At 46.3% G+C, this 15,000-nt stretch overlaps 1 protein-coding gene across 3 annotated transcripts in view; it reads right to left on the bottom strand.

Annotated features, from left to right (window-relative positions):
* Positions 1 to 15,000, bottom strand: part of LOC121694765 (connector enhancer of kinase suppressor of ras 2-like) — a 93,245-nt gene that overhangs the window by 36,287 nt on the left and 41,958 nt on the right. For 2 of the 3 annotated variants that reach the window (XM_042075093.1, XM_042075094.1), the window contains exons 8-9: positions 13,086 to 13,154; positions 4,877 to 5,023 (exon numbers count right to left, since the gene is read on the bottom strand). In XM_042075093.1, coding sequence (XP_041931027.1) covers positions 4,877 to 5,023; positions 13,086 to 13,154 — 216 coding nt within the window. The remainder of the gene's footprint in view (positions 1 to 4,876; positions 5,024 to 13,085; positions 13,155 to 15,000) is intronic. The other variant, XM_042075095.1, reaches the window with a different exon arrangement.

The raw sequence follows: 15,000 nt of genomic DNA, 5'->3' as shown, positions 1-15,000 counted from the left end.
CGAGAACGTCTCAACAAGGCTCCTGCGGCCGTATAAATTATCCAGCCAAACCGCCCCAGCCCCCCAACTCTGGTGAAAAATTCAGCATGATGCTTTATGGGGGCAAAGCACTCGCTCGCTCACTCATTTCCCTCCCATCTCGCTCATTTTGGCGAAGTGACAGCCACGCCCGCAGCTGGCGTTTAAAAAGCGTGTAGCGATAGAGCGCGGAGCACCCCGCCGGAATGACTGTGAGATGAGCAGAGGGGGACCACAGAGAGAGCACATGGCACAGCACTGGCCTCCAGCCATCACTGGCAGGCGGAGGAGGAGAGTTATGGAGGTGGTGGTGGTGGAGGTGGTGTGAGGAGAGAGAGAGAGAGAGAGAGAGGAGAGAGTAGGAGAGAGAGAGGAGAGAGAGATGGAGAGAGAGAAGGAGAGAGAGAGTGAGAGAAAGGCAGATGGAGGAGACATCTCTGCAAACATCCCAGACGAAGACAACAAGGCAGTTTATAAGTAGACACATGGCTGCTGAGCCGATGATTGCGATGCTTGATGATGATAAGTGTATAAGTGATACACTGATTTGACATACAAAAGTCAGTGGTAGAAAGGTCTTATGGCTTCTGATTCTGAGACTTGAAACATTTGAATATACACTTGTACATCTACAGAATATCTGCCAAAACAAAACCGCAAACAATTTCTACCAAATTTTGCTGCTCTTATTTCTTCATTGTATGTGCCTTCTTATTTTTACTTTTTATATTGTTTACTTGAATGTTATGTTTGTCTGTGGACCTAATTGGTAAAATATGTCTTGTCTCCACCGTGGGATAGTAGGAAACGCAATTTCGATCTCTTTGTATGTCTTGACATGTGAAGAAATTGACAATAAAGCAGACTTTGACTTTGACTTTGACTTTATGTCACACATTTCCTTCCAGTTTGTAGGTCTTACTTGCAAGTTCTCCATTTACAGTGAAGGCACACATGCTGCAGGTATTATTACACCCTAAATCTACAGCAGAGAGGCGGGAGCATCACAGAGATATGAGACGAGGATACTGTAGGTTGCTGAACCGCTGTCAGTATGTGAAAAAGTGCTGTTGTAAATGGCTAAACATCCAAAAGTCCTTCCAAGAAAACATCAATAAACTCAGTACTGCAAAAAGAGTTGAAACACCTGGAGTATATGGCTGATGGAACAGCACACTGCTTCCTGGAGTCACTCTCTCTCTCTCTCAAATGACCTCAAATAGTTCCCATTAAGTGGCTTTAAAGTACTGCCAGAGTGACGTAATTCTAAACTTCCTCCAACGATTAAGGTAAACAGAAGCCATAATTAAATGAACACAGAGACCTCAAGAGTCAGATCGTGTCGGACTTCTTTAATAAAAAAAAACACAAAGACCTCTGAGTGAGTAACAAAAAAATGTCCTAAAAAAATTATCCCGGCCTTTGCTAAACCTTTCACTCTTCGGAAGGTTTCCCCATTAACACGGCTCAGAGCCTGCTGTACAAATATGCAGAAAGCCCCATACGCCAACATTATAACATTACATAATGCCTCAGCAGCAAGGGGGAGCAAACAGCGGCCATGATAACACACACACACACACACACACACACACACACACACACACACACACACACACACACACACACCACCCCCCAGCAGATTCCCTTTTGTGCCAGGATGAGGAGGAGGGCAGCGCTTGAATAGCAAGTGCCTCGGACAAAGGCCACTTAATAATCCACACACATATGGGTGCCTCTCTGGGCGCTTTGGAGATGAGAGAGAGATGAGAGAGAGAGAGAGAAAGAAAGAGAGAGAGAGAAGGGGGGAGTGATGAGAGAGTGTGGAGTATGTACTAGAGAGTGAGAAAGGAAAAAATGGAAATAGAGAGAGAGAGGGACAGAGAGAGAGAGAGAGAGCAAAGCGTCTAGGAGAGCGCTCGACAACATGAAGGCAGGCATGTCGCATGGAAATGAATTAGCCTAATGCACGTCTAAAAATAGCAGCGGCTACCGCACGCCGGGCATCGGCCGGTAATAGGCTCCTTTTCAAGTGGCCCCCTCATACGTCAGACTTCACCCTCCAAACACCTCCCCCCCCCCCAACATACACACACACACACACACACACACACACACACACACACACACACACACAGCCCTGTAGAGATAGGGAGCAGTCCCACTGTGTGGGATTACCACAGACTGTTCAGCCACCCATCAAGCACATTAGTCTTCTTTCTCTCTCTCTTTCCCTCCCTCTTTCCTTCTTTCTATCTGTCTCTGTCTATCACTCTCTCTTTTCATCTCTATCCCTCTCTCTCTCTCCCTCTTTTTCTGTCTGTCTCATTTTGCTCTCTCTCTTTCCTTCTTTCTGTCGATCGTATCTATCTCTGTCTCTTTTTACCTTCATCTGACTCTCTCTCTCTCTCTCTCTCTCTCTCTCTCTCTCGATGCCTCTCCACAAACGAGGGGAGTAGCGCTCTCACCCTCGCTGGTGCACATTTGGGGGCTACATGGCCTCATTTCTGCAGTTGGGATGAATTGCTGTCCTTGTCATCTCCACACACACACACACACACACACACACACACACACACACACACACACACACACACCCACGCACGTGTTCCCTCATCGCCCTGGCGCGTGCTTGTGTGTGCGCCGGGACCAGGTGGCTGCAGTGGTAAAGCCCTGTTATGAACAAATGGATGAAGCGAAGCAGAATGGGCCATTGTGTGATCATTGTGTCAAATCGGCAAACCCCTCTCCCCCGCGCACCCCCCCCCACCCCCCCCCCTGCTCTGCCACTCGCCGCCGTCTCCCCTCTAATGCACAGTAATGCGCGGCAGCTATTTTCCAATGGCACAAACACGGACGAGGCCCCGGGAACAATGTACCGCAAATACCACACAGCCCCGAAACAGTCGTGCATCGCCTTTAAAAATACCACTCCGGACACGACATCCCGCCTTAAGCAGTTCACAGGGAATTATATAACTGCGGGAACTAACAGGCAGGATTGCATAGGGCACTGTTACATACAGTATGGTAATAGCATAATAATTCTGTTTTTCAAGACAGGAAAGTTCACTGCTGGTGCGCTATATAATCCGGATTATTCGGGATGGTGTTCTGATGTAATATTTATGCTAACTGTACAATAGAGAATGAGAGAGATAGGGTATTAACATGGTGGTGTTCAAATGTAATCAGGCAGGCTCTGATATTTTGGTATAGGTGTACATTCCTGTGTGAAATATCATGCATAAAGCCTGAGGTTGAAGAAGTTCAGTTCAGATGTTCCGAGACTGGCAAATCTACAGTATGATTCCCTTTCAAATGGGATGAAAATCAGACTGCATTGGATCACAATCAACGATTAAAAAAATCAAGCTAAGGGCTTCGTGATTCACTCAAATCCATCCCTCTCTCAAAACACATTCTGGGTTAAAACCGGCTTAAGCTTCAGTTCCCCTCCTCGCTACTTCGCTGCCATTTTGTTGGGGGGGGGGGCGATTGGAAGCTTTCACCCGTGAGCTGACCTATCTCCAAAATCAACAAACAAGCCAACTGATAAACAACAGGATCAACAAGCACACACACGCACAAGTATTGAATGTAAGCAGTTGGAGCTGCTGCTGCTGCTGCTGCTGTTGCTGCTGTTGCGTGCGGGAGGACCAGGGCTCCGGCGAGGACAGAGGGCCCAGAGGGGAGACTCTCCAGGCCCAGGCAGAGGAGGCAGCATCTGGGTTAATCAGGGGGGGGGGGGGGGGGGGCTGGAGTCTGGCTGCTGTGCTGGACCCCCCCCCCCCCCCCCCCCCCCCCCAGCTGGGAGCCGTATGGGTGTGTGGGAGAGGGAGAGAGAAGAGGAGGAGGGGGAGGAGGAGGAGGAAAAGGATAGGGCGGAGGAAGAGGAAGTGGTGGGAGTGAGGGGGGATGGAGGGGTGAAGATGAGGATGAGAGGAGAGGGAGAATGATGACAAGTTGACAAGTGGAAGTGAGACATGATGGCTCGAGAGTGTGTTTGTGTGTGTGTGAGAGAGTGTGTGTGTGTGTGTGAGTGTGTGTGTGTGTGTCTGTTGAATATGTGTTCTGTGTTCTACACTATTTTCCAGCTTTGCCACAGGGCTTACTGCCACTGCAATAACTGTACTCACTAAGTGGCTTCATTGCCATTTAGAGGCTAGCCATAGCTCTGGGCTGTGAACAGACGGCATGCCTCAGAGGCCAAGTACAGAGGCCAGAGGCCAGAGGCCTGAGGCAAACAAAGGATCAGCTCCTCATTTCTCATAGGACTCAAGCAGCCATGGTCTTTGACAGCTAAAAACTCTCTCAGGAAGGAGTAATGTATGTATGTGTGTATGTGTGTGTGTGTGTGTGTGTGTGTGTGTGTGTGTGTGTGTGTGTGTGTGTGTGTGTGCGTGCGCGTGTGTGTGCATGTGTGTGTGCGTGCGTGCGTGTTTGTTTCTCTGTATTGTGTGTGGGAGTTGGAGTGTCTGTGCATGTGAATAAGTGTGTTAATATACTGTGGATATGTGTGTGCGTGTGTGTGTGTGTGTGTGTGCGTGTGTGTGTGTGTGTGTGTGTGTGTGTGTATGTGTGTGTGTGTGTGTGTGTGTGTTTGTATGTGTGTGTGTGTGCATGTGCAGGGTCCTCTGTGTATATGCTATGACTCACATGCTGATATATGCTACTACTAGCATCCGTGTACATGCGCATCTACACGCGAACACACGTGCTTATGTGTGTGTGTGTAGATAAAGCTGTGCGTTGACATGTGCATGCACTCAATGAATTGAATGAATATGAGCTGATGGAAGGAGGGGAGGTCACTCCAAGGTCATGACCTTTGTGAGGGGTCAGGGTTAGGGGTTACCTGCAGGGCCAGGGGCTTCCAGCGGACGTTCTTCAGCAGCGCGGGCGTGGAGCTCAGGGTGTTCTGGGGCCTCTTCTTCAGTGTGAGGATGACGCCGCTGGGGTCCTCCCGCAGGGCATTCACCAGGTTCTTCAGCTGCCAGCCCACCTGGGGAAGCACAGACACAATGCCACACAAGCGCCACAGCGCCCCCTAGTGCCCCGGATGCCAGATCTGGCTCTTGAGAGATAGAGAGAGAAAGAGAGAGAGAGAGAGAGAAGAGAGAGAGAGAGAGAGAGAGAGAGAGAGAGAGAGAGAGGAAAGTGTGCTTTCAAAGGCTACCACACCACAGATTGTGGTGTCACTGCAAACAAAGGACATGGCTGACCTGCTGCTTGCAGCCACAGACACACACACACACAAACACACACACACACACACACAAAGGAGCTTGTCTTGGGTAGCTCAGGACAAAAACTTTTCCTCCACACCTTGACAAAGTCAAATGATCACCGCACACTCGAGGCTCAAGTCATTGTTAGCACGTCTAAGCCCAAGGGGGTGGAAAGCCATATCACCCTGACGCATTCATCAAATGCCAAAAAACAACTATTTGTCTGGGCTAGCCCAGGAAAATATCCGGGCTATTGACTAGAGTCCTCCTAAATCAGCGGCGGCTGACGCGCAGACAGAAGTACTGCCCCGAGGAGACCGCGCTGCTGCCAGACCATCTCTGTTCAAGGACCTCACCTGCTCTGGCAATGACACATGGCAGGGCCCACAGCACATCAGTCAACCAGCTAATACGGGATCTGTGTGTGTGTGTGTGTGTGTGTGTGTGTGTGTGTGTGTGTGTGTGTGTGTGTGTGTGTATGTGTGTGTGTGTGTGTGTGTGTGTGTGTGTGTGTGTGTGTGTGTGTGTGGAGAGTTGTAGGTGTGTGTATGTGTGTGTGTGTGTGTGCGGAGTAGTATGTGTGTGTGTGTGTGTGTGTGTGTGTGTGTGTGTGTGTGTGTGGTGAGCACAACCTTCTTGCCTGTCTGACTGTAAGCTCCAGAGACACACACAGAGACCAGCCATGTTGAGAGGTTTACCAGAGAGGCACTGTGCTGTGATGATGGCCAGACAGGGTCCTCAAGTGCAACAACAACAATCCCCTTGTGTTGAACACATACAGCATTTGATATTGAGCTGGCATAAGGTCAGTCAACAAGCCAGACTTGCAGAGAGAAATATCAAATAAATCTCACAACCAGCATTGCTGTATTTCACCACGACTTGCTAGTGTGCACTGAGGGCTTACATCTGTAGTGCCATTTTTTTCCATGGTTAATATTGTCCCAATATCTGCACTGTATACTTACACTAAATATTTGAAGTGTGCAAGTAGGTGGTTTGAGATACAGCCTAACGCTAGACTTAGCCTGTTCAAGGCCACCATGTTGTGTGTTGTTCAGGCCAGGAAAATCATCACTTCCCAATGCCCTTGGACTTAATATTGAGCGTTTTTGTTGTAGATAGATAGTTAGATAGATAGATACTTTATTGATCCCCAGGGGAAATTCAAGAAATTTGTGTTGTCTTTGTCTATGTCTGTGTGAAGCACTTTGAGTGGCCATTGTGCTATTACTTACTTACTTACTAGGCCATAATCAGCACCATGGCACTATAGCGGATGTGTATGTTGTCTGTATAGGGCACAGAGGCTTCATGAGTCAGGCCTCCCCTCTCCTCTCCTCTCCTCTCTGATCTGTCTACAGACTACAGGGAGTGCAGTGCAGCATTGGCCTGAGTGTCTCCTCTTCTCTCCTCTCCTCTGGGAGGGACCAGAGGTCAGAGGTCAAGCCACTCGTCAGATACAACAAGAGCCCACAAGTGAACACACTCACATACTCAGCCACCGGGGTCTGTCAGCGTGTGTGTGTGTGTGTGTGTGTGTGTGTGTGTGTGTGTGTGCATGTATGTATGTATGTGTGTGTGTGTGTGTGTGTGTGTGTGTGTGTGTGTGTGTGTGTGTGTGTGTGCATGTATGTATGTATGTATGTATGTGTGTGTGTGTGTGTGTGTGTGTGTGTGTGTGTGTGTGTGTGTGTGTGTGTGTGTGTGTGTCCAGGGCAGCTGGGGTTGCATGTGCTGTCAGAGGTGGCAGTGACAGCGGCTGCCCTCTTTGTTGAACTTCATGCCCAGAACCTGATGAGCAGTCAAGAGGTCACTCTTTCTGTCCACAAACACAGATGTCCATGCACATTACACACACACACACACACACACAGACACACACACACACACACGCACACATACACACACGCAGACACACACGCACACCCTTATGAAGGTCAAGCCCAAATATCCTTTGGGTTCAGGAGGAGGCAAGAAAAGCTGGTGAGCTGTGATGTGTGGAAAAGGGATGGCTGCCCTCCACACAACCCTTAGCCCCTTCGGCCTCACAGCCTTTACACAGGACCTAGCACCTATTGACATTTCGCCGCAGTGGATTGTGGGTAATGTAGTTCAGACCCAGGGGTCATTGGAAGGGCACATAAAGGGCATGAACCACAGAGCAGTGGGTATGTGTCCCAACCAATAAGTATAAATAACAATAACAATAGACAGTGTGTGTTCAGTCAAAAATGAAGCTACAGTAAGAACTAAAATAAAATAGCAAAAAATAACAAATCATGGTCACTTCTGGGCAGACCTGGATTATTTTCTGTGTACTATGCCTGCTTATAGATAGATAGATAGATAGATACTTTATTGATCCCCAGGGGAAATTCAAGCTTTAGTTCCCTGAAGCACTTACTGCACAGACTCTGGCTCCATTGCCAATATGGAGAACAATGTTATATGTTGACATATAAGTACAATGTCGACACTGTGGTCTAATAAGAACAACTTCCACAAGTTCGGAGTAGAACCTACAAACAACTAGCACTATGATCATTTCTTTGATTTACCATCTGGGTCTAAATATATCTCCAAGCTATAATGCCAAACACTGCAGTTACCCAGACTCTATTAGGGTGAAGTCCTAGTTGAACAGACCATAATAAGCAGAGTAACCTAGACACTAGTGTCATTGCTTGTCTTCCTATAATAGGCTGCCATTCCCATTCCCATATAGTACGGTCTGCAGCAGCAGTCTACAGCCACACAAGCAGTCTACTTGCTGCAGCTACGGCAGAGTCTAAAAACACTCGGAAGTACAAGTGCTTTGATTCCTGGCAGTTGGACGCACATCAGTGTGTGTGTTTGTGTGTGTGTATGCGTGTGTGTGTGTGTGTGTGTGTGTGTGTGTGTGTGTATCTGTATACGTGTTTTGTGTGCTTGGCTCTGAGATCAAAGTCCCGGCGGAGTGTTTCTGCTGGACAACACTCCCCTCGGGACACAAGATGAGGGTGAATCACCACGGTGGTGACGGCCTAATGGGTGTTTAAGGTGGAGAAGCTGAACTAAGACTGTGGCAGCTATGATATGGGCTGTCAACTCTCTTGACACAGACATACCACACACACAGTAACACACATTCACATACATGAGCACACATATAAACACACATGCACACACACCATATGTATACGCATGTATGCTATATGCATTCATGTACAAACAGCCATATACACACACACACACACACACAGTAGAGCCTCTGCTGCTCAGAGACATCAATCATCTTCTCTCCACGGTGCTGAGACGCAGTCAGTCTCCCACCGGTGCAGCCCCATTAGGTAAAATGGCTGCCGCCCTCTTCCTCCTCCTCCTCCCCACCAAACAACAACAGCAGCAGTAGCAGCAGAAGCTCTTGCAGCACTACAGTAAGAGTCCAGCAGCACAGTGGGACTGCGGGCCTCTCTCCTCCACATCCTAAGTAGCTTCACTGGGCAACTGAGACCAGCAGTGGATGTGTATGATCAGCGTTTTCCTCCCTCTCCCTCTCTCCATTCCCCCCTATCTCTCTCTCTCTCTCTCTCTCTCTCTCTCTCTCTCTCTCTCTCTCTCTCTCTCTCTCTCTTTCTTGCCTGGTCCCTGCCAGCAGTGTTTTAATAAGTCCCCAAAAACAAAAGAGGAAGCTTTGCAAATCACGCTTTGAAAGCTCTTGTACACTTGTGCGGGCATCGCGGAAATATTCTTCTTATATTTTTCTCTGCAGTGGGGTTTCTGTTGTTGTTGTTGTTGTGGCTACTGCTGCTGTTGATGAGGACCGCAAATAAGCACAACCAGCAATTTGCACTGAGCTGGCTATGTAGAAGCAAACGCTGTGGGAAGGATGCAGTTTCATGAGACGCAGAGCTCTACGCTTTTATCAGCTAGTTTGGGGGCCTGATGTTGTGTTGTTTTGTGTGTATGTCGCATGTTTTATGTTGGGAACAGCTAGTTGAAGTGAGACTGTACAGAGTGTTGTATTTTTCCATAAATTACAAGTTCCTGCAACTGACTCAACAGCTCACTGACTGATTACACTGCTGTATGGGTTTCATGTCATATATGGCATGTTATGATGTTATGCTATATGTTGTATATTGTCTTACAGTGCTCATGCTATGTTTGTGAGATATATTTCTATTATATTGTGCAGACACAAACATTGGATGGGGACACTGAACCCATTTTGTCCCAACAGTCATTTCTATCTGAGATATTTGTAATGTGTCAACTGCTGTTGGACACCATATTGAGTGTTTCTCATCGCACAGACAATGAGGGTGCAGGTGTGAAAAAACACAAACACACACATACACACACACACCTGCTTCTACTTATCTCTGAGAGCCCATCACTGAGCGTGCTCAGACAAAAGAGAAACGGGGGTAAAAAAACTCATCAGCGGCAGAGCTTGCCCGGGACCAGAATGAGACTCTTTTTTTGAGGGGAAATCTGCATTTAAATGAGTTCGGACACCTCGCTCGGTTCTCCTCGTCCACCGCTTCCCACCGCGGCTTCTGCTGCTGCCGCCGCCAGTCTTTTCTCTCGGGGGTAAATTAGCGGCGCTGTGCAGTGTGCCGTTGTGAGTCCCAGCACTCATTTTAGCCTCGAGGGGGGGTGGGGGTTGGGTGGAGGGGGGCAGTGATGCACTGCAATTCTCTGCTGGATCCTACTGTGTGCACAGGTTTGTGTGTCTCTGGGTCAGACAGGGAAGGAGAGAGTTGGGTGGTGTGTGTGTGTGTGTGTGTGTGTGTGTGTGCAGGGACGTCACTAAGATTGAAAGACAGGGGGACTTAGCCCCCAGGGTTGTAGGTAATGCGCAAAAACTTTCCATCACATCTTAAAAGGGCTATTTTCAGTGCAATTTTACAATTAAGCTCTTATCTTGGTCATTGTAAGAGCCATCTATATATGAAGAGTGTGGTTCCAAAATGGCATATCCTCCATTGTAATGCATTTTCATTCATATGTTTTATATTTTGTTTTCCTGAAATGCTCAATTAAATAGCATAACTTATTAATGTTTTCAATTTATAGTGTTTTCGAAAAGAGCTCTTCATATGCTAAGCTATATCGTTTTCAAGACAGTATAGGCTTAACATATCTGGGAAAATATGATGTGATCATGCTTGTCAGCCTTATTTTGGGCTGCTATTACATTCGAATTTCAGCCCAAAGTTGGATACCATGTAGATATGTGCTGCAATTTCACCTATCTAATATATCTATATACATATAAGTTCTGCAGTTTATTCTGATATATGATTTGCCATGTGTTGAGTTAAGAGTTTGTGAGATATGGATGGAGATGGATGAAGCACTGTGTGCAGAATGGAAATATTATGAAATTTCATGTATATCCTTTCGCTTTTCTCACAAACCGTTTATCACAGCACTTAGCCACTAATATTATTGGAAAGCTCAGGTTCCACTCTTTCATGTGGCATCTGTGTGAGTTATGTGTGATAAGTACTCCGCGGGCAATTCAACAGAGAATAATGGGTGTGAATTTGGACGCATAATATTACTATAATTTTTTAGAGGTCTTTTGATAATCTAGGCTTCAGCCTCCCCAAAAATAGGCCTAACGACGCCCCTGTGTGTGTGTCATAGAGCATTAGAGACAGAGAGAGGAAGGCTCAGATATCTATAGATTTATATATCTGTAGCTGATTGATTGATTGATTTTATTTGACCACTTAAATATAAACCATGAAACAGTACTCTGTGTCATACATTAAAATACATAAATAGTCAGGGATTACACAATAAAGACCAAATGCTTATTTCCATTGTGGTGCCTAAGTTAAAGATAATAATTTCTATAGAAATACACTATTTATATGTGGGTAGGAACACTTCTGGCAATGATCTGTACAAAAATAAACACACACACACACACATACACACACACACACACCCCTGTCTGACATGGTCCCAGGTACTTTAGGCAAACTAAGTGCACACGTTTGAAGTAAGGAGCAGTGGCATATCCACAAGCCAGAGCACTGCAGGTTGCATTCAAATTTCTGCCAAGAACTTGAAGTCTGTTAATTGCCTCAATCTGTGTAGTCTTTACTGTGACCAGGGGCACCTGCAGGAATTAATGCTATGGTACGCACACCCATCAACACCCCCCCCTGCAAAAAAAAAAATCACTCGTGAACAATATTTGTCCGTTTTAGGTCCGTGCATTGGTCAGTCAGCAAAAAAGTAGCCTACATAGCATAACAACATCCACATGCAATAATACAACGACAACGTCCACAATGACCTATTCATTTGGACAACTTGATACAGCCCTATACAGGCTAAAGTTACCTTTAGTTTTGTTCTAGCGTAACGTGACGTCTGGCTTTAGTGCAGTCTAACGTTCTGACAAGCACACCGATTGCCTACCTTGTTGTCCATCTGGAATAACTCCTAGCTTTGCTGCCTCCATCCTTTCTGTTTTCGTTGTTTAAAACTTGTGATATCCATGATGAGTATTGAGTTAGTGAATTAGCTCAACATTGTGTGCTGATAACCATATATAGATAGCCGAGTAAAAGAAAACAACAAGTAGCCTATTGCGTGCCTGCGTGCGTATTCTCTCTCCTGCTCAAACAAAATGTGTGCACGTTAATTTTGATAACGTGTTCACTAACTTTACGTAATAGAAAATGGTAAATAGCCTGATGGCATGCAGCTAATGGGATACTGTGCATAGTTGGGAAGGTATGGTAGGCCAATTTGGTGTGAATACACACACACACAAGGGAAATTTTCTCTCGCTGTTGAGCCTGATGGTACGCACAGTGCGTACGGACGTACACCTGCAGGCGCGCCTGACTGTGACAGTGGACTGATTAGCCGTTTAGACGGAGAAGCAACCCGGGTCGTCTTCAAAACTCTACACTCTGGAAGGAGTCTTCAGATTTTTGCGTCTTCAAGCCCCGATGGCGGGGTCGCCGTGTAAACGAAAGGCACTTATGATAAAATATTTTGTCGTCTTCCTTCGCAATCGTTCTCGTATAAACGGCCCCTGAAAGGACTGAGAGACAGTGAAAGTGGTGTCCGTAGACATGTAGTCAATTTTTCTATGAAGCATCCGACTCAATTTGAAATGGTGAATCCTGACCATGTCAAGCTGTCACACTGTCACACGTGGATGAATACTTTGGGAATTACTGAGATCTTGTGACTTAATTGCTGCTAACCACACAGCTCCCATATTAGTTAAACGCTTCATCTCTCACTGAAAGCTGTCTGATATGTTTACATTGCATAGACATCCCTCATTATGGTGATGGGCTTAGAGACATGTCTGGTATTACAGATCATAGAGTGGGCCTCTCATCGCCTCACTGTGTAATTACATAGTATGAAAGAGAGCATCTTCACAGCCGCCTTTCACTGCTATCAGAGAAGCCACTGGTAGGCTTTGTGTTATCCAAAAAAACACTAAATCATTTCTTTTACTGGCATTGTTTTGCTCTAAACTGATGAGAAAAACAATATTTTCCAGAGACTAGCAGTGGACTGTTATGCGGAGCTAACAATTGCTTAGAAATTTCCCCAATAATTCTTCATAATTGTTCATAATTGTTCTTTGAAACTGCACCATAGAGAGGGGGAAATATCAAGGAGTTTCACAAGGCTGTATTGTGCACATAATGGAGTGTTTGAAATTAGTTTTACAGGCTTCCCAGGGTTCTCTCTGTGTGTGTGTGTGTGTGTGTGTGTGTGTGTGTGTGTGTGTGTGTGTGTGTGTGTGTGTGTGGACGGCGGGAGCAGGGCAATGGGAGTACACGAGGGGAGAAGACTCACCACAGTCTGGTGGTTGACCTGAATCACCTCGTCCCCAGCGTGGATCTTCTTACACTGGTCAGCAGGAGACTGGAGGAGAGAGAGAGAGAGAGAGAGAGAGAGAGAGAGAGAGAGAGAGAGAGAGGCAGAGAAAGGATGAAAGTGAGCATGTATTGATTGCCGTGTGTTAACTCAAAGGCAGACATGTGAGCATGGAATCTCCCCAGTCTGTGGTCTGTATGATCTATATGGCTAAAGAGAGCACCGCCAGCCAAATAGGAATTAAAGGATCTGTGTGGTTGGTGTTCCTATTGGATTCTGATGTAGAGAGTGTGTACATGTATGTGTTTGCTTGTTTGTGTATCTCTGTGTGTGTGTGTGTGTGTGTGTGTGTGTGTGTGTGTGTTTGTGTCTGATTGTGTTCATAAAAAAATTCCGTTCCTGTTCTGTCATGCATTAGTCATAATTAGTGAGAATAGAAAAAGTTAGTTGAAATAGAAAAAAATTGTGAAATAGAAAAGTATCTGTTGATGTTAACGTCGACCTCAATTTAATATCAGCCAAATAAATCCTTAATATCAATTTCTCCTTTCTGCATGTAATATGCATAATCCATGATGTGGGGCTTTAGAACCTCTACCGATTCTACTCTGACTAAACTCATCTTTCACTCCCCTTCTCACCCTGTCCGACGCAATACGCTCGGTCTCCTAGGTAACTGCAAGGTTGCATGGCGACGGAAGGCAGTAGCCTCATAACCAATGAGGGGGGTCAACGCGCCTGTCTCAGGGGGGTTTGACCACAAGGTTAGTGAGTGTGCGCAGTGTGCGCAGGCTTTCCTCCGTTCAGTGCTGGAGATGTGCTCATGAGAAACACAAGCAGACAGGGGCCTATCACGACCACCAGCTGCCCTCACGTTAAGGTCAGCATCGTTCAAGCATGATGATGCCACAGCCATCCAGCGGTCAATCACTGGTAATAGTGTAACTTCCATAATTCACCATAATCTGTCTACAAGGAAGTTTAATACTTCAAAGAGCTAGGATTAGCATTCATATCAACATACAGTCAAGTGGGTTCTGAGAACATTGTACACCTTGGTCATGTTAAACTTTCAATAAATTGTTAAATTCTTATAAAACTTTATTTTTACTCTTTGCCTGACGCAATCTGGGATTATTTTGTGACAAATTCAGTCTTAAAACACAAAAGAAAGGGACCTGAAAACAAAACCTGTAAAACTGAATGGGTTTGTGTTGACAGAACTAGAGCAGGGACCTTTGGATGAACCCTGAATTGAATAGCTCCAGTAATGGCCATCCAGCACCTGAAGCTTGTTCTCTGTTTCTTCTGTTTCTTTATTTGGTTTCTAATGAAAACAATGCCTCTGGAAACAACCTCAGCATTGTCTAAAAAGGTCCACAATTATGGCTGAGGAGTATATGAGCTTGGCCCCTCAGAGTAGAGACGGACTCTCTCATTCTATCCTATCTCTGACCACAGGCCCTGCTGGTGGCCAGCTAGCACGGCTAATCTCCACAGCGACACTGAGACAATGCACACAATGAGGAGGAATAAATAGCTCAGCAGTGCTAATATCCGCTGCGCGCTCCTCAGGCAGAATGGACAAGAGTGGACCCACCACCTCCACTACTGTCACCCACGCCACCACACGGGCAAGTGCAGTGCAGGTCAGGAGGATGTACGCGTGAAACACACACACACACACACACACACACTCCACGTGAAACACACACACACACACACACACACACACACACACACACACACACACACGCACACACACACAAACACACACACACACACTCCATGTGAAACACACATACACACATACACATACACACACACACACACACACACACACACACACACACACACACACACACACACAAGCACACACACACACACACACACA

Source organism: Alosa sapidissima, chromosome 20, assembly GCF_018492685.1.
Source record: "Alosa sapidissima isolate fAloSap1 chromosome 20, fAloSap1.pri, whole genome shotgun sequence".
NCBI lineage: Eukaryota > Metazoa > Chordata > Actinopteri > Clupeiformes > Clupeidae > Alosa > Alosa sapidissima.
This window is presented reverse-complemented; position numbering and strand designations above follow the sequence as displayed.